At 45.2% G+C, this 27000-nt stretch overlaps 1 protein-coding gene across 4 annotated transcripts in view; it reads right to left on the bottom strand.

Moving 5' to 3' along the window:
• The window catches only part of AFG1L (AFG1 like ATPase), a 151095-nt gene that overhangs the window by 100838 nt on the left and 23257 nt on the right, over positions 1-27000 (bottom strand). For 3 of the 4 annotated variants that reach the window (XM_078778537.1, XM_068116595.2, XM_078778536.1), the window contains exons 6-8: positions 26115-26214; positions 19517-19575; positions 15946-16028 (exon numbers count right to left, since the gene is read on the bottom strand). In XM_078778537.1, coding sequence (XP_078634663.1) covers positions 15946-16028; positions 19517-19575; positions 26115-26214 — 242 coding nt within the window. The remainder of the gene's footprint in view (positions 1-15945; positions 16029-19516; positions 19576-26114; positions 26215-27000) is intronic. The other variant, XM_078778538.1, reaches the window with a different exon arrangement.

Here is a 27000-nt window from a genome sequence, read left to right as displayed (position 1 = left end):
GGGGGAGAAGAGAAAATCTAAGAAATAAGCAATACAGCGAAGGAAAGAACTTAAATTCACAGAACACCTATGGGGGTAGGGAAGCCGAGAGAAACCAGGCTGCGCACGCGGTGGCACAGAAGACGATTAAATTATACAAAAGTTTGCAAGAATTGCAAATCAACACCAACTGGAAAACACACTGCAACACATGCACAATAAAAAACGAGTAGAAATTGACGAAGACACGAATGGAAAAAATACTGTAACTTTGCTGCCTTCTAGTGCAGAGGTCGAAGACGCTTCCTTGCTCCAGGGACCGGAAACGGAAGTCTCAGAGGAGCATGGTGATTGGGTGAGGCGCAGTGAGGTGTTATTTGAGGAGGGGGAAGAGTGAGGCAGAAGGTTGAGGGAGATGAAGGTGAAAGTTGGAAGGGGGAAGAAGCGGGGAGGACGCTTTGAGGAGGAGGGGTGACAGGGGAGTCTAGGAGGGGAGGAGTGAGGGAGAGTCTCGGAGGGGAGGGGCGTGGGGGGAGTTTAGGAGGGAAGGGGCAAGGGGGGAGATCTGAAAGGGATGGGTGATGGGGAAGATTTGGAGGGGAGGGGCAAGGGGGAAGATTTTAAAGAGATGGGTGATGGGGATGATTTGGAGGGGAGGGGCAAGGGGGTAGATTTAGAGGGGAGGGGTGATGGGGAAGGTTTGGAGGGGAGGGGTTGGCGGCAGGAAGGGCATCTGGCCATAAAACATTGCCTCAAACAAGGAACCATGATTGTCATGGGGCTCGCAAGGCTAACCCCCGCTCTCGCAGGGCAAAATGGCCTCAAAACGATCATTCATTCATTCATATAGGTCTGACTTCCAAAATTACCGTTTGTTAGTGCAGTTACAGTGTACGTGAAATCATAAATACAGTTTACGTTCATTATTGCTACTCAAGTTTAAATACGGGATGTTTTTTTATCTGAATTGTAAACAACTGAAAAAAATTAAGGTGGGGTCATTGCCCGCTCCCCTCCTCCCTCCCCATCCCCCCACTTAAACTCCGACGGTGGTTGTGTTTGGAAAAACAAGGGAAGGTAAAGGGTTCCAGAGTTTGGCAGAAGAGGGGAAGAAACAAACACAATAACGAATGTTACGTGCTCCTCCCCGACCCCCTGGTCTCGGTATACCCCCGAAACCCCAGGTGGAGCCACGGCAGAAAATAAATTTATTACTCCGCGTCAAAATCAAGATCGAAACCACACCAATGGTTATCAACAAAAAGAATATATTAAAAATCACACAGGAATTATGATACAACCCTGATAGCCAGCCACCATACAATCAATATCTTAGGATGGTACCATCTGTTAAAGTAATCGAACTCACTGTTCCCAGTACATGGAAAGAACCTCTTCAATGTCTCTATAACCTTCAAGACGAAGTTGATTCGCTCCGGCGATCATTGGAACAATGTCCGATCAAGAGCAATCGAGGCGTAGACGGTCGAAGCGACACAGAAGTCACGTGGTCCAACACCCAGCAAACTCGCGGTAGAATGGAAAATCTCCAAAGACGTGCGCCGACGTACGCGTTTGCCGTTCAATCGACGAATCGCCGTGTACTCCTCAAACGCCGCTTTATTGCACAGCCGTCCCCGGCAAACCACCGGAGGATAAGCCCAGCCGACGCGACAAAAACCTTTTCCGATGAAGGCAGCGCGCGGGGCGAAATGGCGGACGGCTCTCACTCGAGCCGGAGCTTCAAGGCAAGGATTCTCCGGAATCTCAATGCCGATACCCGACTAAGCAGGCCTCACAATACTCCGGCGATATCACCAATCGCCTGAGATTCTTTTCCCGGACTCAAAGTTCCCTCGACGCCGTTCGCTCTACCACGCTCGCAACGGAGCTTCAAGACACGTTTCTTCTTCGACCTTTGCCTCAAGACCTCTTCTTCTTCACCACCTTTTCTTCCGGGTCGGTTTCCTGTATCATTTTTTACGTTAACCTTTTTAACTTTAGATAGCTGTTCCTGAATACTAAACCTTTTGAGAATAATAATAATACATGATATCAGAAACATGTCAAGTGGGTGAAAACCACAACAGCGGAAGTGACGAATCCGTAACACTTCCCCCCCCCCCCACCCCCCCCCCCCTCCTTAAAAAAGAAAGTTTGAACACAGTGAAAACTTTCTTTGCATGCAAACTCTTTAAACAAACAAAAATAAACCCAAATCCTCAATTCCCATGAGCAACAATAATCAATATTTCCCCAAAAATAAAACAACAAACTTTCACACAACCCACAGAGATTTCCAAAGTTAATTCACTCTGGACAAAGCGTCAGCCATGACATTGTCCCTGCCCTTTACATGTTCAATTTCCCAGTTGGACTCCTGCAAAGCCAAACTCCATCTCATCACCTTCTGATTTTACTTTTCGTTTCTTTTGAATGAAGGTTAAGGGGTAGTAATCAAAAACCCAAAGTCAAGCAAATCTACAGCACTTTTCCCGGGAGGCCGAGCTGAAAGCCAGGTTCCATGGTGGTTGGGTGGTGAGGCCTGGACATTGTCACTACCTGGACACCTTTAGGAACGTGGAGTTCACAGTTAGTCCGTGTAGGAAAGTTCACTACATGGACGCCTTTAGGAACTTTAGGTTCACGGTTGATCCGTGTCGGAATCTTGGCTCGGCTGCTCCGCAGCATTCAGTGCTTCAACTCTTTCTAACTTTCCTAACAATCCCGGTTGGACCACTTGTCACTGTAGTCACATGAATAGCGGTCTCCTTCTCGGCCACTGCTCTGATAATCCTTCCTTTGGGAGCTGTCATAACTCTGGAAGTCTCCATAATAATATCGATTGCGGCCACCACCACTACTACTCCGTGGTCCTCCTCTGTAGCCCCCTCGACATCTAGGAAATGCCTTCCCTACTGTTATGGTCCGACCTTCCAACTCCTTGCTATTCAGATCCTTTTCTGCCACTCTGGCGTCCTTTGAGTTTTCAAACGTCACAAAGCCAAACCCTCTTGACTTTTGTGTCTCCTTGTCTTTTATCAGCAGCACTTCCAAGAGTGGTCCATATTTGCTGAAGGCAGACTCCAGAACATCTTCCTTTGTTTTGAAGTTCAGTCCACCTACAAATAACTTGCTAAATTTGTCGCCATCCCTAACTAGTGTGGTGTTATTTTCCCTACTGGGCTTTTTAACAACCATCGGGTTACCATAAACTTGACCACCGGCCAAATCATTCCCGATAACCACAGATATTCCGTCTACAGGAAGAGTGGCTTGTAAACCTACGGTGACCGGTCCTGACACCACATCGGACTCCAAATGGATGGCATGAAGTGGAGCTCTAACACAGCCACCAATCCCCTGTAAACGAACACTATCACCAGTTGCCGTCTCTTCTGACAATGGCAAGATGCCTTCAAGCATTAAAGATTGATGTGCTCCGGTGTCCCTCAATACCCTAACAGGTCTCCGGGTAGTCGGGTCTCCATCCAGTGACACCAACCCCTCTGAAATAAATGGTTGGTAACCCTTTTGAGGGCGATTACTCACATTTGCCATTGCATTCGGAGTTGTACTAGTCTAACTCCGCTCCTGATTTTCCTTTCCCAGAGCATAACAGTGGGACATCAAGTGTCCAGGTTTATGGCAAAAAGCGCAAGTAGGCCCGGAGGAGAACCTCGTGGTTTGTCTCGAGCCCCCCGGAGGGTAAGTCTGCCTTGGAACTGCTGTCTTCAGATTCCTAGAAGTCGTGGTATCAGAGTGGTCCTCATATTCATCTTGAGGCCGCCCCCCTGAATTTTCGTTCTCCGCCCCTGATGTACCATAGCTCCCCTGGCTCGGTCTAGGCGAGAAGTTAGGTTTGTGGAACCCCAACCTGTGTGTTAAGGCATAGTCATCTGCCATGGTTGCTGCCTCATACAACTTTGGTACTTTCCTTTCCTCCAGATGTACTTTAATGTCCTCGTGGACAAACTGCTGGAATTCCTCCACCAGGATCAATTGTCGCAATAGTTTGAAGTCTTTCCCAACCCCTTTTGAATCACACCACCTATCAAACATGGTTTCTTTCATTCTGGCAAACTCCACATGGGTCTCACTCTCCCTCTTCCTGGCATTCCGGAATTTTTGTCGGTAAGGTTCCGGGACCAATTCATAGGCTTTGAGAATGTTTTTCTTCAATACCTCATAATCTGCACATTGGTCAATCGGTAAAGCCGAATAAATATCTTGAGCTTTACCCACCAGAACACTTTGCACTAATATGGTCCAGGACTCCTCAGGCCAGTTTAACTGTCGAGCCACTTTCTCAAAGTGTGGAAAAAACTTGGCTACCTCCTTTTCATTGAAGGGTGGAACCAGCCTCACATGTCTGCCAACATCCCAGGTGTTCTGACTAGTAGTCAGGTTCAGTATGTCCAGATTTAAAGTTTCGTTGGATTTTTTGGGGGATTTGGAAAACTATATATTTTTGGAAACTATATTGTATAGTCAGTCAGAAAACCAATGTTGCTATTTGCACAGACTCCTGTATGGCGGCCATCTTGGATTTTCAAAATTGCCGCCGTAGAACTAATTTTTCTCAATATCTCAGCTTCTAAATAACATAGAGCTTTGATTCTAATGGCTAAACATACATTTTCAAGGGCCCCGAATCCAATGGTAATAAGTTCGATAAGCTAGACATGACCATAGAGCTCCTATGTGGCGGCCATCTTGGATTTTTCAAACTGGCCGCCGTAAAATTGATGTTTCTCAATATCTCAGCTTCTAAATAACATAAAGCTTTGATTCTAACGGCTAAACATACATTTTCAAGGGCCCCGAATCCAATGGTAACAGGTTCGATAAGCTAGACATGACCATAGAGCTCCTATGTGGTATGGTGTGGCTGGTGTGGAGTGCAACATTCCCAAGAATGCAATGTTCAAGTCAATGATGAACTATCTACATCGGGTGGAGACAATCCTGTTATTCGTGGCAGCATCACGGAGTGCTGACCTGGTGCTTCACCTCCAAGCTGGAGAAGAACTGAGCAAGTTATTCTTTGCCATGGACCGGATCAAATACAAGTGGCTCTGGCCCCGATACATCGCAGACATGTATGACCTAAGAACCAATCACCATAGGACCTCGGAAGAACTAGGAGCTGGCAATCTATCAGTAACCAAGAATGACATCCCGTTTGTATCCATTGGACCAGATCATGCATGTGAACATATGAACAAGCTGATGAAGATTCACTCTGGACTGATTGGCATCTCTAACAATGCCAATGCTAGACAGAGATTCTTCATGGTTACACCAGAATTATCACGCCTGTCAAAAGACTTCAAGAGTCAGTTTGGCCTGGAAGGTGACAAGATCACAGAACATCATGACCTTGGTCCAAGTGCAGTCAAGAGGGAGCATGAAGCAATCAACAAGATCAAGGCTGCGATACTGAGTCACGGGAATCCATTTGACACTGAAGGTGACAAGTTGCACAATGTGATAACGAATGCTTACATCCCAGACAAGTATGTACCACAGATCTTGAACATTGATGTCACTGGTCAGAAGTTGTATGAAGACTACGTGTCGGAGCGTATCAATGGAGATGTTAGCCTCTGGGCACCAGTCAAGAAGGAGAACAACAAGATGTTCACGTCTGGGAACAAGAGAACCACAGTGAAACTCAGAGACAGGACTGTGGATCTGAAGGAGACTAAGGAACTGTACGGAAGGCTCATGGTCCTTGCCAAGTCAAACAGAGACGTCAACCAGAAATATGCCATCGGAAATTACGAGTTCACTGTGACACCAAGAGCACTGTTCACTCCAGATGGGACAATTCTTCCATGCACTGACAAGTCGAAGTTAATTCATCTCCTCGACAAGTTAGCAAGAGCAGAAATTCACCCCGAAGATCAGCAGCAGACACCAGCTGCAAGTGTTCTACAAGAAGATCCAATGGACACAAGAACTATGGCATCCACATCTAGTAAACCTACAAGTCGGAAGATTGCACTGGTGGATGGGATGGTACTTGTGCATAAGCTGACAAAGAAACCAGTCTTCAAACCAAACTTCAATGACAGACTCATGTCTCTAACAAAAGATTGTGATGAGATCATACTGGTCTTTGACACGTACAAAAACGATTCTCTGAAGAGTGCTACCAGGGCTAAAAGAAGGCAAGGAAAGGATGCAGTACAGTATCAAGTCAGAGATGACACCAACATCAAACACATCCCAATGAGCAGATTCCTTTCTCATGACAAAACAAAGGCTGATCTGACTGACTATCTGGCAGCGAAAACTCTAGAATACAACAGTCACTCATCCAAGTTGATCATCACGTCTGCTTCAGGGCATACTAGGAGCAACAGTGACCTGCTCTTCGAGGACAACAACCATGAAGAAGCTGACACCCTGTTGATCCACCAGGCCGTGCTGGCATCCCAGCGAAACCCACATGATGCGCAGTTGGTGTTCTTCTCTCCCAACACAGATGTCCTGGTACTCGTCATAGCAAACTATGACCTACTGCTGAGGAATACATCCATTTCCATGGCCTCTGGAATACTTCAAATAGAGCCACTGTGGACAGCTCTAGGGGTCGAAAGAGCAAAGGCGTTGCCAGCCTTTCATGCTTTCACAGGGGCAGACAACACTGGGAGGTTCTCTCGAATAGGCAAAGCAACCTGGCTGCATGTCTACCTCAAAGCAAGTGAAGATGTCATAGACACCGTGCGAATGCTTTCAAATGCAACTGAAGTGACGGAGGACATGTTGTCCACACTAGCTAACTTTGTATGCGCTGCTTACTCTCCAAATGGCATCCACATCGGCAGCATCCCCGAACTACGATGGTATCTCTTTTGCAAACACATGGCAGAAAGTGACAAGCTTCCTCCTACTCTTGGAGCTCTCAAGCAGCACATCCTTAGAGTCCATATCCAAGCCAGAGTGTGGGGTCAGGCAAGCATTGCTCAACAGGATCCTCAGCTGAATCCCCTGCAAAACGGCTTTTACAAAGACACGGATGGACAAGTGAAACCAACCACAACTGAGGAGCCTCCAGCCCCCAAGGCCATCATTCAAATGGTTAGATGTCAGTGCAAAACAGACTGTTCTTCATCTAGATGTTCCTGCAGAACAAACAACTTGGCTTGTACAGACCTTTGTCAGTGTGACATACAGTGCCAAAATGATGAGGACTCTCAAGATGTGATGAACGAAAGCGATGATGATGATGATGACTTTACTCAATGATGAATCAAAGCTCTGTGCTCTTTAGAAGGTGAGTTACATCAGTTTTACGGCGGCCAGTTTGAAAGATCCAAGATGGCCGCCACATAGGAGCTCTATGGTCATGTCTAGCTTATCGAACTTGTTACCATTGGATTCGGGGCCCTTGAAAATGTATGTTTAGCCGTTAGAATCAAAGCTTTATGTTGTTTAGAAGCTGAGATATTGAGAAACATCAATTTTACGGCGGCCAGTTTGAAAAATCCAAGATGGCCGCCACATAGGAGCTCTATGGTCATGTCTAGCTTATCGAACTTGTTACCATTGGATTCGGGGCCCTTGAAAATGTATGTTTAGCCGTTAGAATCAAAGCTCTATGTTATTTAGAAGCTGAGATATTGAGAAAAATTAGTTCTACAGCGGCAATTTTAAAAATCCAAGATGGCCGCCATACAGGAGTCTGTGCAAATAGCAACATTGGTTTTCTGACTGACTATACAATATAGTTTCCAAAAATATATAGTTTTCCAAATCCCCCAAAAATTCCAACGAAATTACATCGTGAACCTGACTATAGGTGTCGAACCAGTCGGCATGGATGGTACCTCTCCCCGTTCTCTCATTACATCCAGCTCCTTGGCTTTAATTTCCTGCTGAAGCGCCATTTCGTGTGCCTTTAACTCCCTTTCAGCTTTTTTCTCCTCTGCTTCGAGTTCCCTTGCAACTCTCCTTTCCTCTGCTTTCATCCTTTCTAACCTTTCCTGGAGTTCTCTTTCCTGTGCTGCTCTTCTTTCCTCAAGTTCTCTTTCAACTCTCCTTTCCTCTGCTTGTTTCTCTTCTCTTCTCTCTTCTGCTTTCCTTTCCTCTGCTTTTAACCTTTCCTGGAGTTCTCGTTCCTGTTCTGCTCTTTCCTTTTCTGCTTTCCTTTCCTCTGCTTTTAACCTTTCCTGGCTCTGCAATTGCAACTCCAGTTTCCGGAGCTCCACATCTTCTGGTTCCTCGGGTAACCAATCCCAGGCTACCTCTTCCCATGTTCCTAATCCCACCATAGATTGTATCACCACTGTCTGCATCTCTGCCTTCCTCATATTAGTTCGGACCTCCAAGCTAAAATGTTTGGCCAATTTCAAGAGGTCCGATTTTACTAACGCTCTGAACTGTGCTTCACTAGGGGTCACTGCAAACTTCTCTGCGTCAAACTCCATGGTGACTATTGTTAACACCTGTTAACCTTCACACAATAAATTAAAAAAAACAATTTTTTTTTTTTTGGGAAAAATTTGGGAATGTTGGAACAAGTTCCAAATTTGGGAATTCTGGGAATGTTAGGGAATTCTTTCCCAGACTAAATTTAGGGGATTTTTAGATCCCGGATGCAGACCCAATTTCGAGCCCACGAGTCAATTGGACGAGCCCCAAATTTCTGTTACGTGCTCCTCCCCGACCCCCTGGTCTCGGTATACCCCCGAACCCCGGGTGGAGCCACGGCAGAAAAGAAATTTATTACTCCGTGTCAAAATCAAGATCGAAACCACACCAATGGTTATCAACAAAAAGAATATATTAATAATCACAGGAATTATGATACAACCCTGATAGCCAGCCACCATACAATCAATATCTTAGGATGGTACCATCTGTTAAAGTAATCGAACTCACTGTTCCCAGTACATGGAAAGAACCTCTTCAATGTCTCTATAACCTTCAAGACGAAGTTGATTCGCTCCGGCGATCGTTGGAACAATGTCCGATCAAGAGCAATCGAGGCGTAGACGGTCGAAGCGACACAGAAGTCACGTGGTCCAACACCCAGCAATCTCGCGGTAGAATGGAAAATCTCCAAAGACGCGTGCCGACGTACGCGTTTGCCGTTCAATCGGCGAATCGCCGTGTCCTCCTCAAATGCCGCTTTATTGCACAGCCGTCCCCGGCAAAGCACCGGAGGATAAGCCCAGCCGACGCGACAAAAACCTTTTCCGATGAAGGCAGCGCGCGGGGCGAAATGACGGACGGCTCTCACTCGAGCCGGAGCTTCTAGGCAAAGATTCTCCAGAATCTCAATGCCGATACCCGACTACGCAGGCTCCACAATACTCCGGCGATATCACCAATCGCCTGAGATTCTTTTCCCGGACTCAAAGTTCCCTCGACGCCGTTCGCTCGACCACGCTCGCAATGGAGCTTCAAGACACGTTTCTTCTTCGACCTTTGCCTCAAGACCTCTTCTTCTTCACCGCCTTTTTCTTCCGGGTCGGTTTCCTGTATCATTTTACGTTAACCTTTTTAACTTTAGATAGCTGTTCCTGAATACTAAACCTTTTGAGAATAATAATAATACATGATATCAGAAACATGTCAAGTGGGTGAAAACCACAACAGCGGAAGTGACGAATCCGTAACACGAACCACCCTTGAGTTGCCAATGGCTACACAATAATCATGTGATGTAGTGGATTGTCGAGTATTCCTTGGTCTCGCTAAATGTGGAGGGACACAAGCAGCAATTTATTGGGAGCAGAAGTACTATCTGTAGAAAAGAGAAAGGGAGCCAGATTTGGGGAGTATTTCGAGTGGGTCGAGTTTTGACATCAGATTGGGAGAGTTGATAAGTAGGATTACTTTGGATTCAATTCTCTCCAGTAAGTTTGTGGAGCTAGAACCTCCCCAGATGTGAGAGCAGCTCTCTACACATGGATGAATCAATCCTTTATATAGGTGAAGAAACTGTTGAGAGAAGAAGAATCTTCAACATCTGAACAGGACTCCAAGTTTCTTCGAGGCAGATTTAGCTCTTTGTGTAATGTGTGGATTCCAGGATAAATTTGATGTTAGGGTAATATCTAGTAGGTTTATTATATAACAATGGCGTAATTGTGGAGCTTCCAATGGGGATTGAAGTGTTGAGGAGTTTTAAAGAGAAAGATAGGAAGAAATTGAGTTTTAGAAACATTAAACTTTACCTGATTACATTTGCCCCACTGGGAAATCTTGTCCAAATCCGAATTTGAAGAGGTGGCTGTGATCAAACAAGATGTAGATCGAGTGAGGGAAGATGGGGCAGATGGGAAAAACATGGAGGAATGTAATGTCGAGTTGGTACACTTGGTAAACTTTCATAGCTGAGCAACATTTACCTGGATATTGACACTTTATTTCATGTCGCCGTTTTTAATAATATATGTATTAATCACGTGCCACGTTTATCGTTTTATCCTGGCAGTTTAGCATCAACACCTCGTCCAAGGCCGACTTAAAGCAGAGAAACACCAATGTAAAGCAGAGAAACACCAACGTAAAGCAGAGAAACACCAACGTAAAGCAGAGAAACACCAGCGTAAAGCAGAGAATCACCAACGTAAAGCAGAGAAACACCAGCATAAAGCAGAGAATCACCAACGTAAAGCAGAGAAACACCAATGTAAAGCAGAGAAACACCAACGTAAAGCAGAGAAACACCAACGTAAAGCAGAGAAACACCAGCATAAAGCAGCGAAACACCAACGTAAAGCAGAGAAACACCAACGTAAAGCAGAGAAACACCAGCGGAAAGAAGAGAAACACCAACGGAAAGCAGAGAAGCACCAGCGTAAAGCAGAAAAACACCAACGTAAAGCAGAGAAACACCAACGTAAAGCAGAGAAACACCATCGTAAAGCAGAGAAACACCAACGTAAAGCAGAGAAACACCAACGTAAAGCAGAGAAACACCAGCATAAAGCAGAGAATCACCAACGTAAAGCAGAGAAACACCAGCGTAAAGCAGCGAAACACCAACGTAAAGCAGAGAAACACCAACGTAAAGCAGAGAAACACCAGTGGAAAGAAGAGAAACACCAACGGAAAGCAGAGAAGCACCAGCGTAAAGCAGAAAAACACCAACGTAAAGCAGAGAAACACCAACGTAAAGCAGAGAAACACCAACGTAAAGCAGAGAAACACCAACGTAAAGCAGAGAAACACCAGCATAAAGCAGAGAAACACCAGCGTAAAGCAGAGAAACACCAGCGTAAAGCAGAGAAACATCAACGTAAAGCAGAGAAACAACAGCGTAAAGCAGAGAAACACCAGCGTAAAGCAGAGAAACACCAACGTAAAGCAGAGAAACACCAGCGTAAAGCAGAGAAACACCAACGTAAAGCAGAGAAACATCAACGTAAAGCAGAGAAACAACAGCGTAAAGCAGAGAAACACCAGCGTAAAGCAGAGAAACACCAACGTAAAGCAGAGAAACACCAGCGTAAAGAAGAGAAACACCAACGGAAAGCAGAGAAGCAGCAGCGTAAAGCAGAAAAACACCAACGTAAAGCAGAGAAACACCAACGTAAAGCAGAGAAACACCAACGTAAAGCAGAGAAACACCAACGTAAAGCAGAGAAACACCAACGTAAAGCAGAGAAACACCAGCGTAAAGCAGAGAAACATCAACGTAAAGCAGAGAAACAACAGCGTAAAGCAGAGAAACACCAGCGTAAAGCAGAGAAACACCAACGTAAAGCAGAGAAACACCAGCGTAAAGCAGAGAAACACCAACGTAAAGCAGAGAAACACCAACGTAAAGCAGAGAAACATCAACGTAAAGCAGAGAAACACCAGTGGAAAGAAGAGAAACACCAATGGAAAGCAGAGAAGCACCAGCGTAAAGCAGAAAAACACCAACGTAAAGCAGAGAAACACCAACGTAAAGCAGAGAAACACCAACGTAAAGCAGAGAAACACCAACGTAAAGCAGAGAAACACCAACGTAAAGCAGAGAAACACCAGCATAAAGCAGAGAAACACCAGCGTAAAGCAGAGAAACATCAACGTAAAGCAGAGAAACAACAGCGTAAAGCAGAGAAACACCAGCGTAAAGCAGAGAAACACCAACGTAAAGCAGAGAAACACCAGCGTAAAGCAGAGAAACACCAACGTAAAGCAGAGAAACATCAACGTAAAGCAGAGAAACAACAGCGTAAAGCAGAGAAACACCAGCGTAAAGCAGAGAAACACCAACGTAAAGCAGAGAAACACCAGCGTAAAGCAGAGAAACACCAACGTAAAGCAGAGAAACACCAACGTAAGCAGAGAAACACCAGCGTAAAGCAGAGAAACACCAGCGTAAAGCAGAGAAACACCAGCGTAAAGCAGAGAAACACCAACGTAAGCAGAGAAACACCAGCGTAAGCAGAGAAACAGCAGCGTAAAGCAGAGAAACACCAGCGTAAAGCAGAGAAACACCAGCGTAAGCAGAGAAACAGCAGCGTAAAGCAGAGAAACACCAGCGTAAAGCAGAGAAACACCAGCGTAAAGCAGAGAAACACCAGAGTAAAGCAGAGAAACACCAGCGTAAAGCAGAGAAACACCAGCGTAAAGCAGAGAAACACCAGCGTAAAGCAGAGAAACACCAGCGTAAAGCAGAGAAACACCAGCGTAAAGCAGAGAAACACCAGCGTAAAGCAGAGAAACACCAGCGTAAAGCAGAGAAACACCAACGTAAGCAGAGAAACACCAGCATAAGCAGAGAAACACCAGCGTAAAGCAGAGAAACACCAGCGTAAAGCAGAGAAACACCAACGTAAAGCAGAGAAACACCAGCGTAAAGCAGAGACACACCAACGTAAAGCAGAGAAACACCAGCGTAAAGCAGAGAAACACCAGCGTAAAGCAGAGAAACACCAACCTAAGCAGAGAAACACCAACCTAAGCAGAGAAACACCAGCGTAAAGCAGAGAAACACCAACCTAAGCAGAGAAACATCAGCGTAAAGCAGAGAAACACCAACGTAAAGCAGAGAAACACCAACGTAAAGCAGAGAAACACCAGCGTAAAAGCAGAGAAACACCAACGTAAGCAGAGAAACACCAACGTAAAGCAGAGAAACACCAACGTAAAGCAGAGAAACACCAACGTAAAGCAGAGAAACACCAGCGTAAAGCAGAATTGGACAAAAATAAAGCAAAACTACCACGTATAAGCATTTATCCCCGTAACAATAGTTTGACTGTTAATGTTGACGTGTGCCTCCGCATCAACCTCCTCTGTTGTGGCAACATTTTATCATGTGTATTGGTGTTGGTGCCACAAGCTTGGGAAACTGAGGGTAATAACTTATTCACTGTATTTTCTGTAGATTTTCTGTTTCTGTAAAATGTAACCTTGAAAAAAACCTGTGAAAAACATCAATTCTTTCACAATAAATGTGTGGGGACCCTGAGAGCCACACGGCGTACTACGTGCTCTCCAATGTACCCTGAAAACACCATAAAACCTAAACCAAACACGAAGAAGATCCCTCCTTCTCCATATTCAGTGAAGCAATTGGGTGGAATTTGCTGGCGCCGGGAAGTACTTTTAAAGAGACCAGTAGTGCCAACCCCATGGTGTTCACACACGTCGGATTAACAATGCATATGTGGCAAGTTGAACGTGACGGAAACGGGTTGGTAAGAATCTAAAGCGGGTTTTTAATATGTCTCTCGGACACTCATCTCTATCTCTCCCCTGCCCCTCTCTGTCTCACATCTACCCCTCTCTGTCTCACACCGACCCCTCTCTGTCTCACACCGACCCCTCTCTGTCTCACACCGACCCCTCTCTGTCTCACACCGACCCCTCTCTGTCTCACACCGACCCCTCTCTGTCTCACACCGACCCCTCTCTGTCTCACACCGACCCCTCTCTGTCTCACACCGACCCCTCTCTGTCTCACACCGACCCCTCTCTGTCTCACACCGACCCCTCTCTGTCTCACACCGACCCCTCTCTGTCTCACACCGACCCCTCTCTGTCTCACACCGACCCCTCTCTGTCTCACACCGACCCCTCTCTGTCTCACACCGACCCCTCTCTGTCTCACACCGACCCCTCTCTGTCTCACACCGACCCCTCTCTGTCTCACACCTACCCCTCTCTGTCTCACACCTACCCCTCTCTGTCTCACACCTACCCCTCTCTGTCTCACACCTACCCCTCTCTGTCTCACACCTACCCCTCTCTGTCTCACACCTACCCCTCTCTGTCTCACACCTACCCCTCTCTGTCTCACACCTACCCCTCTCTGTCTCACACCTACCCCTCTCTGTCTCACACCTACCCCTCTCTGTCTCACACCTACCCCTCTCTGTCTCACACCTACCCCTCTCTGTCTCACACCTACCCCTCTCTGTCTCACACCTACCCCTCTCTGTCTCACACCTACCCCTCTCTGTCTCACACCTACCCCTCTCTGTCTCACACCTACCCCTCTCTGTCTCACACCTACCCCTCTCTGTCTCACACCTACCCCTCTCTGTCTCACACCTACCCCTCTCTGTCTCACACCTACCCCTCTCTGTCTCACACCTACCCCTCTCTGCCTCACACCTACCCCTCTCTGTCTCGCACCTACCCCTCTCTGTCTCGCACCTACCCCTCTCTGTCTCGCACCTACCCCTCTCTGTCTCGCACCTACCCCTCTCTGTCTCGCACCTACCCCTCTCTGTCTCGCACCTACCCCTCTCTGTCTCGCACCTACCCCTCTCTGTCTCGCACCTACCCCTCTCTGTCTCGCACCTACCCCTCTCTGTCTCGCACCTACCCCTCTCTGTCTCGCACCTACCCCTCTCTGTCTCGCACCTACCCCTCTCTGTCTCGCACCTACCCCTCTCTGTCTCGCACCTACCCCTCTCTGTCTCGCACCTACCCCTCTCTGTCTCGCACCTACCCCTCTCTGTCTCGCACCTACCCCTCTCTGTCTCGCACCTACCCCTCTCTGTCTCGCACCTACCCCTCTGTCTCGCACCTACCCCTCTGTCTCGCACCTACCCCTCTGTCTCACACCTACCCCTCTCTGTCTCACACCTACCCCTCTTTGTCTCACACCTACTCCTCTGTCTCACACCTACCCCTCTCTGTCTCACACCTACCCCTCTCTGTCTCACACCTACCCCTCTCTGTCTCACACCTACCCCTCTGTCTCACACCTATCCCTCTCTGTCTCACACCTACCCCTCTCTGTCTCACACCTACCCCTCTTTGTCTCACATCTATCCCTCTCTGTCTCACATCTACCCCTCTCTGTCTCACACCTACCCCTCCCATTCCCCCCACCCTCCCGCATTCCCTCCACTCCCCTCCCTCCCCACAGCAATCACCTTTCCCTCATCTCTTCCCCCCCCCCCCCCCCCATCCTCTTTCTCCTCCTCTTTATATTCCTGTCACAAAGGGACTCCGCATTACTCGGCAACGCTGGGTACCTTTGCAAGTAGGCAAATATAATGATGGCCATGTTGATTGTTGTTTCGACGTTTTCATTGAAATGCTCTCCAATGTACATTTTGTACTTCTCTAGTTTCCAAATTACCACATTTCACCTCAATTTTGAATGTACTGGAGTTTTCGGATTTGCAGTATCGGACGCTCTGCCTTTTATCGATTTTTTATCTGGTAAACTTCACTATTTACTATTTATAAATATTTCCTAAAATCACACCTTTGTACCGTCACCTTTCCTTAATTGTACGATACATCCCTCTTCTTTCCTTGTAAACTGACTTGATATTTGATTCAAAACCAAAAGTGAAAATAATCGATTGATCGATTTCCCAGTTCAGAATGAGTGGATCCCGTACACTTCAAGTTTGTTTAGGATAACCTGGACAGCCTTTACTAAGAGAACGTTACACCTTCTGACCTTCTGGATCTTTTTTGTATCCATAGTCGAGGCTCGTATAAGAATGGCTTGTTGGTAAATCATGACAATGCGTTTATACTTACAGGAAAAAGACTTTAGCCTTTGGCTGACCTCGTTTACGATAATCAACTCCCAAGTCAAGCTCGACACATTCACAGAACTTCTGCTGGAGACATGTACAAGAACCCAAGGGTTAACATGCTATGCATGTACTTGAAGGAAATGCAAAAAATATATATGACTCCTTTATTATTATTATTATTATAATCTGGATTACTCCTAAAACTATCATGGCCGGCAGACCACGCACCGACCTTCGTCATTCGTCGAGGTCAACCATGGAGGGATGGGTGGAACGGCAGTAATTGGTCGTATGACATCAGAGAGCTGGAAGGTTTGAGGAGGAGTAAAGAGGAAGAATCTGTCTCTCTCGACTCTCTCTGGTGCTGGCTTCGTGGCGGGCGGTCGCGTTACTCGTGTGTGCTTGGGAAGAGAACATTCGGAGCTTTGTGGAGCCTTTGTCCAGTTGGAGGAGGGGCTCTTGGTTGACTTGGTGCTCTTCGTGGGGGGCTGTGGCCACGTTGGGCTTTCTCATCGAGGAGGACGTCTTGCTGCTGCTTCACGGCTCGGGGTGCTCGTGTGGTTGACCGGTGCCATTGTGGATGCGTCGACACTCGGTCCTTTCGCCGACCGACCGGATCCATTCAATGACCACTAAGCGTCCAAAAGTCCTCGTTGAGGCCGTAGCTGAGTGTCGGCCGACTAAGAACAGATATTTTTATTTTATCTCTCCCCTTGTCCCTATTCGTGTCTGAGTGGAGACGTCTCAAGTAAGATTATAGATTTACCTCACCATTCATTTTATTTCTGTGCTTTATTTTCATGAAATCCTTGATCATTGCATTTCATTTGTGGTGTTCGTTTCTTTGTTGTGGAGTTCGGATTAACCCCGTGTGCCGTCGTACAGCTAGGACCTCAGTTCCTTCCCGTCCTACGCATGCCAATAAGATACTGCCAAGTTTCGAACTGCTGCCTCGGAGTTAACCGATCGGCTATCCGTCTGAGGCGGAGTCAGCCTCATCTGAGGCGGAGTCAGAACGGAGTCAGCTGGAACTGACTCCGTTCATTGGCCACGGACATGACAATATGCCTGAAGTGTTGAGCAATCTAAAGGAGTAACATTCTTCGCAATCTCTGCAAAGTAGTCATTGATGTGGTTGGCTATTGCTTGGTCATCTGTTCGGTCAACATGAAGTGGTGGTTCGATGGTAGGGCCGGAACTGACTCCGGTAGTCATTGATGCAGTCGGCTATTGCTCGGTCATCCGTTAGGTCAACATGAGGGGTAGTCATTGATGCAGTCGGCTATTGCCTGGTCATCCGTTAGGTCAACATGAGGGGGTGGTTCGATAGTATGGCCGGAACTGACTCTGGTAGGTAGTCATTGATGTGGTTGGCTATTGCTTGGTCATCTCTTAGGTCACCATGAGGAGGTGGTTCGATGGTAGGGCTGGAACTGACTCCGGTAGTCATTGATGCAGTCGACTATTGCCCGGTCATCCGTTAGGTCAACATGAGGGGGTGGTTCGATGGTAGAGCTGGAACTGACTGTGGTAGGTAGTCATTGATGTGGTTGGCTATTGCTTGGTCATCTGTTAGGTCAACATGAGGAGGTGGTTCGATGGTAGGGCTGGAACTGACTCCGGTAGTCATTGATGCAGTCGACTATTGCCCGGTCATCCGTTAGGTCACCATGAGGGGGTGGTTCGATGGCAGAGCTGGAACTGACTCCGGTAGTCATTGATGCAGTCACTATTGATCGGTCATCTTGAGTGTTCCACAGGAGTGGTTGGATTGAACGACGATTCTGATATTGCTGCTGCTATGCTATGTCTATTTGATCCTGGATTAAAATGGATCTGAATTCATCAAGTTTATTGTGTAAGGAGAAAGGGTTACATAACATTAACCTTGGAAGATTGACATCTTTAGGCTCATGCCTTGTAATTAAAGTTGGAGACAAATGTATTCTTATCAAATTGGATGCATTCTGCGGAAACTTTCTTTGTTGTTGATACCATTGAGAATTCATCGTTCTGTTACCGAGCTGAACTTTAATTTGTCTTTGTTTATGAATACCTGCCCGAGATCCTCTGTGTTTTGCCTGCACTTATTCCGAGTGAGTTCAACCTTTTCCACATGGTCAAGTTAACGTGGAATTTGGTTTGTTGAACAAACTGGTGTCCAATGTTAAAAAGTTTGTTAGCCAAGTATGCCAGTCTCATTGTCATGCGCCATTCCAAAAAAACATTGAAAGGGAAGGAAGGAGATCACAGTAAGCTTGTTATTCAGGTTTTTCTTTGAAGCTTGCCATTCAGGTAACCAGGTATGCACAGGTAGGCGAATCCACGTGCACAAGTGAAGCCTATGAGGCACTCTTCGCGCTCATTGCAGCACCAAACACGAAGCAGGCCTTCGGCAAACAGCTACGTAAGCACGTGGACCAGGCAGCCCCGAACAGCTCGATAAGCACGTGGACCAGGCAGCCCCGAACAGCTAAGCACGTGGACCAGGCAGCCCCGAACAGCTCGATAAGCACGTGGACCAGGTAGTCCTGAACAGCTCGATAAGCACATGGACCAGGTAGTCCTGAACAGCTAGGTAAGCACGTGAATAGAACAGCCCCAAGGCATCGCCAGACTGGCCGTCCTCAACTGTGGTGGCAGCACATCGAGGAGTTGCCGGTATCACTGCTCAAACTCCGTCGTAGTTGCACGGAGACAAAACTGAGCCATACCTGGTTGGATGTATAATGTTGATAAATAAAGCTGCCTTGTTCACGAAAGATCTTTGTTCCAACGTATCACTTCATGCACACGCGTCGCAGGCCGCAAAGCGTCCTGCATGCAGTTTGCAGAAGGCTTTGCGAGCGAAAGTGGTTGAGGGACCAGTGGGGCACAATGTTTCAAAAAATTGTGGACGAGTTATTGTGGACAAATCTCGGTGAATGAGTTGGTTAGTTGAAAAGAACAAGCCGATTAGATTTCGGTTCAGGTTTGGATCCAGATCTGGCCTATCAGTGGGATACAAAACGTACGCCGTTCACAGCCTGACGGAGGCTCCACCGAGTGCCGTTCTAGTTATGTAATGCACTGATGTTGGAGGACTTCCAAGCACATGGGAGATGACTGAGCGCAAACGAGGGGCGTCGGCCATCGATGGACCCCCAAGACCGTGGGTAGAAAAGAACAATGTCGTTAAGAAAGGCCGATGTAGGAGGACACAGTTAGGGTGGGCCAAGTGCGTACTCGGGACCGTTATTCACAAACTACTGAGAGTAACAACAATGTGTTGTCCTTGTTGACTTTAAAAGCGAAAGCAAAACAAGGAAGAGTTGTTGAATTAACAACATAAGGTTTCAGAAGGGAGAGTCACAATAAAAAAAACATGCTAAAAGCACAACCAAACCGTGTCACCTTGGTTTTGTTCAAGGAACACACCAGCATTGTCAATATGAAGAGTAAATCGTTATGAAGGTTCAGTGCAATTGTGTGTTCAGTGTAATTGTGTGTTCAGTGTAATCGTGTGTTCAGTGTAATTGTGTGTTCAGTGTAATTGTGTGGTCAGTGTGATCGCGAAGAACAAAGTGTGATACCTTCAGTACGGGGATGAAAGGAACGAAATTGACTCTCTGAAGACCATTCTTGTAAAGATCTGCAAGTGCAATGCAAAGGTGAACTCTGGACGAATGATGAATGTTACAAACAAAACAAGAACGACATTCGTTAGAGAGCAAACCTCCGCTCAGCTCAACAGTTTACGTTTTGTATCACCCTGATGGGCCGGGTCTGGATAACTCGTCTTGTCATAATCCATCCATAACGTTTTGAGATAGCATGCTATGTGTCGTTTTTGACCCTATCTCTCAATGGTGAAGAATCCCTTTAAAATTCTCTGAAGCGGATCCGGATCTTCACCAAAATCGAATCATTTCATTCTTGTCACACAACCAGGCTGTCCACCAAATGTCGGCCAAATCCATCCACAACCTTTTGAGATATCCTGGTCACAAACAGACGAACAGAGGTGAAAACATAACCCGTCCACCTTTGACGGCGGAGATGATGATCAACAGTTCCAGCCAAACATGCATTCAAAAACGAAGAACACACAGAAGAACGGCACAGTAACACAACCGGTACTTTAGCAACAACACAACCGGTACTTTACCAACAACACAACCATTACTTTACCAACAACAAAACCGGCACTTTACCACTAACAAAACCGGCATTTTACCACCAAAAACCAGTACTTTACCAACAACACACCAGTACTTTACCAACAACACAACCGGTACTTTACCAACAACACAACCGGTACTTTACCAACAACACAAGTTCAAGTCTTGGAAGGCTGTTTAGGGTTTAAGAGCTTATTTTTCAATTTTGATGAGTTGCAATATCTGAACTGTAGTATCAGCTCTTACCACTTGGTGGTGCTAGAGAGCCATGGATTTTTGGTTCAGGAGCATTGGAGAGAGAAGCATGCACCCCTCCTTTCCTAATCAATCTCCAGGCGTTGCATGACGTGACGCGTGCTGAAAGGGAGTACTTACTCAGTTTTCACTCCGGTTTCTTGTTGATTTATTGTTTGTTGTACACCATTCCTTTCCTATTCCATCCCCAGGTGCTGCATGACGTCATCGCCAGGCACCAAAGGGGGCCCGGCAATGACACACTGAAAGGGAGTACTCAGTTTTCACTCCGGTTTCTTGTATTCTTGTTTATTTGTCCGGGCGATATCTTAGCCACCCTTTGAGCTAGGAAGCTCAAATTTCGGCACAATAGTGAGCAAGTACTTTGGCAAAAACGTTTTTTTTTTTTTTGATTAATCAGTTAATCGATGAATTACTTGATTATTATCGATTAATGAAGTACTTATTATTTCCTTTCTCATCTCGGCATTATCTCAGGCACCTTTTTGAGCTAGGAAGCTGATATTTGGACACGATAATGACTAAGTAATTTGGCTGTAAATTTTTGATTTATCGATCAATTGATTAATCGATTAATTATTTAATTATTCGATTAATGACTTTTTTTTTTTAATGTTACAGATTCGGATGAAACAGTGGTGGCTTAGGCATTACATTAGCCAATTGATTAATAATTGAATTATTTTACTGTCGTAAAAATCCAAGTCTACAACAGTGTCTCCAAGCTGAGTTTAATCAGAATCGATCTCTAACAGCATCTAAGAAGAAATCAACGATCATGGTATCAGTACACTAAGATGGAGTTGATATGACATCCAAGCAAACAAGCAAGCAACATGCAATGTAATTTCCCTTACCATTCTAGACAAGCACATGAATCACACAGAATAAATGTCACAGGACTGCCCTCCGCTCTTGGCGGTCAAGATCTTATAATGCCCGTACAGTGGACAGAAGATGTAATAACACCTGGGTTACAATGTGGATACAATTTTACGACATTTACCATTATTATTTATTTATTTTCATAATTAATCGCTTGTTTATTTTCTTTCTCATCTGGGCAATATCAGGCACCTTTTGAGCTAGGAAGCTGATATTCGGACACGATAATGACCAAGTCATTAGGCTGTAAAGGCTATTTTTGATTTATTGATCAATCAATTAATTGGTTTATTATTAATTGATTAATCAAAAAAAATTCCCCAAATAATGACATTTAATTTTCAAAACGTTACAGTCTTCGGATGAAACACTGGTGGTTGAGGTATACTATTAGCCAATTAAGAAATTATTTTATGAATACTATTTATTTATTTAATTAGGCAATTAATCAATCAATTATTGTACACCTCTCCCTCCCAATACCGTCTCTATGTGCTGCACAGCGGTGTCGCCGCCCGTGCAGGAGGATGTTATTTATTCATTTGGCATTTGGGGCAGTGTACATGGAATGTATCTGTACTTGTTCTCACTTTTATTTGTGCAATCTCAGTCTTAAAAAAAGACATTGTTTAGAATGTATGTTAGAATGTATATCAGCAAAATTGGAATAAACCTCAGAACCACCATAAACCTCCTTTTAACAGGTTGACTTTCATCCCAAAGTCAGATGCATTTTCATTAGTGAAGTCTAAAATCTATAATAATAATAATAATAATAATAATAATAATAATAATAATAATAAAAGACAATGAGTCAGTCAGTGTGTGTGTGCGCGCATGAGCGTCTCATCCATATAAATGCAAAACTATGAAACCTAGTGGCCCCAAACTTTGCATGCATACCAACGCAACTCTGTGGGAGTGCATGAATGGAAACTGGATGTTTGGGTGTGTTAAAACACCCTTTTTGAAGATGATTAACGAGGTGCTCATAAGAAAAAAAGAAAGAAAAAAAAAAGCCTTACTAAAATGACGGTCCGTTATCTTGGTTAGCCCACTGTCGCATCAATACGTTCTTAAGCGGGCATTTTGTTTCGCCTCATTGAAACGTGCCATGGCTTGGAAACACTATCTACTTTTACAGACTAATTAATGCATATAATCAAAATCTGGATTCGGATTTGATGATCGGATTCCATAATAATACACTAACTTAATAAGCCTTTTAGCTCTCACACGAGCCTGCCTTGACTTTGTATGCCAAAACACTTCTTAAGTATTGAAATCTGGCGTGAAATCTGAAAGGTTTAACAAAATGAGCGATAAAAAGTCCAACCTATTCAGTTAATTCTATCAATGTATCATGACCTTTCTATCAATTTATTTTACTGAGAAACCTCGTCACTCTCAACAGTTAATGACTATTACGCTGTTTAAAATATATATATATTGGGAAAAAAATTAAACACTTTTGAAGATAATTAACCGGCTTATAAAGTTAAAACAAAAACAGGCTTTATCTCTGGTCAGCCACTGTCTTTTTCAGGGGTCGTGAGCTTTTCTTCGGCCTGCTCAAAATACCTTGCCTTGGAACAGGCTGCAACGGTTTCTGCACGATTAAGCGCTCAAAATATATATTTTTACTTTCCTCAATCACATCATCGAATGTCTGATTCATACCGATGAATCGCTGCATACATCGCTTTTGTAGGTGCTATCGTTTTCAAATTAGGACCTTGGAGTTACTTTATGCTTTACAAGATGTGATTTTCCATGATTGCCTCTCACGGACTAATTAAAGGATATAATCAAAATCTGCCTTACGATTTGAGGATTGGAGCTGGTGGACTAAATAACCTGCAACACATATAGTGAAATCTGTATATTTTAAGAAACTACCGATTCTTATAACCAAGCGTACAAGCATATTTATTCAAGAAAAGCTGTCATCTCTCCTGCTCTGTCGTCTTAATGCATACCTCCATCCGCTAGGGTGTAACTCTACTGGGACCTGCGATACTTGTAGGAAACCCAAAGATTTGAGCCATCTATTTTTAAAATTCCCTCGATATGATGGACCCAGATTGTGTATTTCGAAGTATTAAATAGGTGGGGAAATATCTCAGGCGCCTTTCGAGTGTCGGATCTGCCTGACATTTTCGGCCATTTGAACGAGAAGCAGTCCCGACTCTGCGAAGTGATTCTGAGATTTTGAAAAGAGAGCGGGAAATTCATGAACTAAAGGCTCATTCGTTCACTGCTGTTATGTCTGGGCACTTGGCATCGATAGAGACTCATGGCTCTGAAAATTCCATATAACTTAAAAAGAAGAAGACCCCGGTGGACCATTTCGTTGGAGTGCTCGCTTGAGTGTTTAAGGCACTTGGCTGATGCTCTACAGGTTTCAATCGCTACAAGCTTCCATGGCAATATCATAGCTCAGTTTTCCGTGGGGGCCATCCCCGGAATTAGGAAGGCAAAAATAAATTAGAAGATTACATTTAGTAAAGCAATGGGACAAGTGAACTATGACTTCAAGGGAGAATTGAAAAACGTTTCCAGTGGCTACAAAGCAAAGAATCCCCACACCACGGTAGGATGGTCAAGAGGTACGCTCACTCACTCTAAGCTATCTAGCCTGGATTCAAATTCCAGACCCAGCTATAAACTGTCATCTCGGTGTTTCACAGCCAGGGTGATTCATCAATGTGTGTGCCATCCCGCAGATGGGCGTTAAACTGGGAGTCACATCTGCCCCAGATTTCTACACCCCTTCCACCTTCCCTCTCCCTTCTCACTCTTCCCCTTTTCCCCCTCCACCATCTTCCTCTCTCTTCCGCCATTTCACCCACTGGCACCCCTATCTCTCTTCTCTCTCCCCCTCCCTCTCTGTCTGTCTCTCATTCCACTCCCCTCCTTACACTCCCTCCCTCCTCCTCCTCCCCCCCTCTCTCTCTCTTTATCCTCACCTTGTCTTTACCCTCTCCTCTCTCTCTCCAGACCCCAACTGAATCCTTCTCTCCTTCTCTCTGGAGGGGTTGGGAGGAGGGAGGGGAAGAGGTCGAGTGGGAGGAGGCAGGGGGCAGGATGGGATGAGGGAAGGGAAGGGTGGGAGAAGGAACGCTGCATTGCCACACAAAGGTGTATGGAGTATATAAATAAGACATGTATGAAAGTAAAACATCTGTGATGTGTAATGAGAATACTTTGACATGACCAAATCATTTTCCCCCTGATTTAACATCGAAGGCAATGTTAAATGGTCAATGTCCCAAAACCAATTTAATGCTGAAGAAAAGCTAGTGCAGGAGGAGAGGAAGAGGTGGGGGAAGAGAAGGAAAAGCTTGCACAGGAGGTCTATGTTAGTGAGAATAAATTCACTCCTTTTTATTGACATGGTCAAATAGTTTCCCCAGATATAACATTAAAATCAAAGGGGAAATGAGTGGGTCACAGACCAACATTTCCTTACTACTTACTGGCACCCCCTAAATTATCTTCAAAAGGGGTGATTACATTTACCCAAACACACCGTTTTCGTTCATGCGTATGGATAAAAAGTTTCCGGCCGCTCGGTTTCATGGTTCTTGAGTTAATTAAAATGTATTTATGGAGGAGACACACACACACACACACACACACACACACACACACACACACACACACACACACACACACACACACACACACACACACACACACACACACACAACTATATATTTAGACATTACCTTCTTTACATTGGCAGGAGGGTTTAATTACCTTCGCCACCAAAGATGTATGGAGGTTATGTTTTCACCCCTGTCTGTCTGTCTGTCTGTCCGTTTGTGAACAAAATATCTCAAAAGTTGTGGACGGATTCAGACGAAATTTGGCAGAGATGAAGATCCGGATCCGGATTTGTGAAGTCGGTTGTGAAGTCGGTCGGAAGTCGGTGTGAAGCCGGATCGGTGAAGATCCGGATTTGGATCCGGCTACTAGAATTTTTAAAGTGATTCTTCACCATTGGGAGATCGGGCCAAAAACGATACATTGCGGGATATCTCAAAAAGTTGTGGACGGATTCAGACGAAATTTGGCAGAGATGTAGCGTATGTGACAAGGACGAAATGTTTAGATTTCGGTGAAGATCCAGATTTGGATCCGGCTACTAGAATTTTTAAAGTGATTCTTCACCATTGGGAGATCGGGCCAAAAACGATACATTGCGGGATATCTCAAAAAGTTGTGGACGGATTCGGCCGAAATTTGGCAGAGATGCAGTGTATGTGACAATGACGAAATGATTAGATTTCGGTGAAGATCCGGATTCGGATCCGGCTACTAGAATTTTTAAAGTGATTCTTCACCATTGGGAGACAGGGCCAAAAACGGTACATAGCAGGATATCTCAAAAAGCTATGGACGGATTTGGACAAAACTTGGTGGACTGGTTGTTTGTGTAACAAGGATGAATCGATTCAATTTTGGTGAAGATCCGGATCCAGCTCATATAATTTTTTAAGTGATTCTTCACCATTGAGTGATATGGCCAACCAGGTGGAGGTATGCTCTCTACTGAGTGCCGTTCTAGTTTGAAAGTGTTTTTAACATTCTTATCTTGTCATCTCATAGGTCCATTTCACTTCATCATGATGTTACGAAAGTTGATTGAAATCAAAGTAAAACGAGTCAACATAAAAAATGGAATTACACTGTAACTAGTAACTGATTCCAAGGTTTGCCCATAAACACAATGAAACACTGTTCGTGCGTGTATGAAAGTGCTGTTCACAGTGGTTGTGAATTTCCAAAACAGCATCGACAGATATTTGTGGAATGACAACTGTCAATGTTCTGGATAAATAAGTTTACAATTGGGATCACCTACCGTCAGGTGGCCGGTTCGATGTGGCAACAACCACCACTCCGTTGCGAAAAAGGCATTCAAACAGCTGTTTGAGAATCATTGCATCAGCAATGTCTGTTACCTGTGGGCAACAACGTCTGTTAATTTGATACAGGTAGGTACCGGCAACGGCCACGAGGCCGATAGGATAGCCGAGAGGTACGCGCACACGCCTCTGAGCCGTCTAGCCTGGGTTTGAATGTTGGCCCTGCTATAAACTGTCACCCTGTTTTTTCACAGGCAGGGCGAGGGATCAACGTGTGCGTCGAGCATCAGAAGGACGTGAAGATGAAACCACCCGACTACCAGCATCTGTTAGTGGACATTAAAGATCCTAGGGTGTCGCGTCGGCGAGTTATCCCCGGAAGCCTGAACAAATTACAAATTCTGCCCAAAGCACCTTCAGTCAAACATCAAGCCTGACCACAGCTGGTTCGTGAAAGACTTGGCCCAATAATAATCCCGAGCCAATTCCACAAAAAGGTAGAAACAATTGGGACGGTTAAAGAAGTAGTAATAGTAGTAGTGGTAGTATTAGTCATAGTAGAAGTACAAGTAGTCGTAGTAGTCGTAGTATTTGTCGTAGTAGTAGTAGTAGAGTATTCTTGGGGGAAAAAAACGAGGAGGTTAGAAAAGGCCCCTTAATATTATGGTATGTGTCATGTGGCAAAGTATAGAAAAGAAGGGACATTCAAAAAAATATCTCGTGTGCATGCTGGACTACCCTCGTGTTCTTAGGAGGAACCAAGTAATGCTCTAGAAAAGTTCATATTGGGCGCCAATTTGATTCATTCAGCTTCATGAAGAAGTAAATGTATTTTCAATGCAGTTGCAGTCTCTTGGTTTAAAAGGGACCTCTTTGCAGTCC

Source organism: Myxine glutinosa, chromosome 5 (assembly GCF_964187855.1).
Source record: "Myxine glutinosa chromosome 5, kmMyxGlut1.1, whole genome shotgun sequence".
Lineage (NCBI taxonomy): Eukaryota > Metazoa > Chordata > Myxini > Myxiniformes > Myxinidae > Myxine > Myxine glutinosa.
Note: the sequence above shows the minus strand (reverse complement) of the source record. Positions and strands in the feature narration are given on the sequence as shown.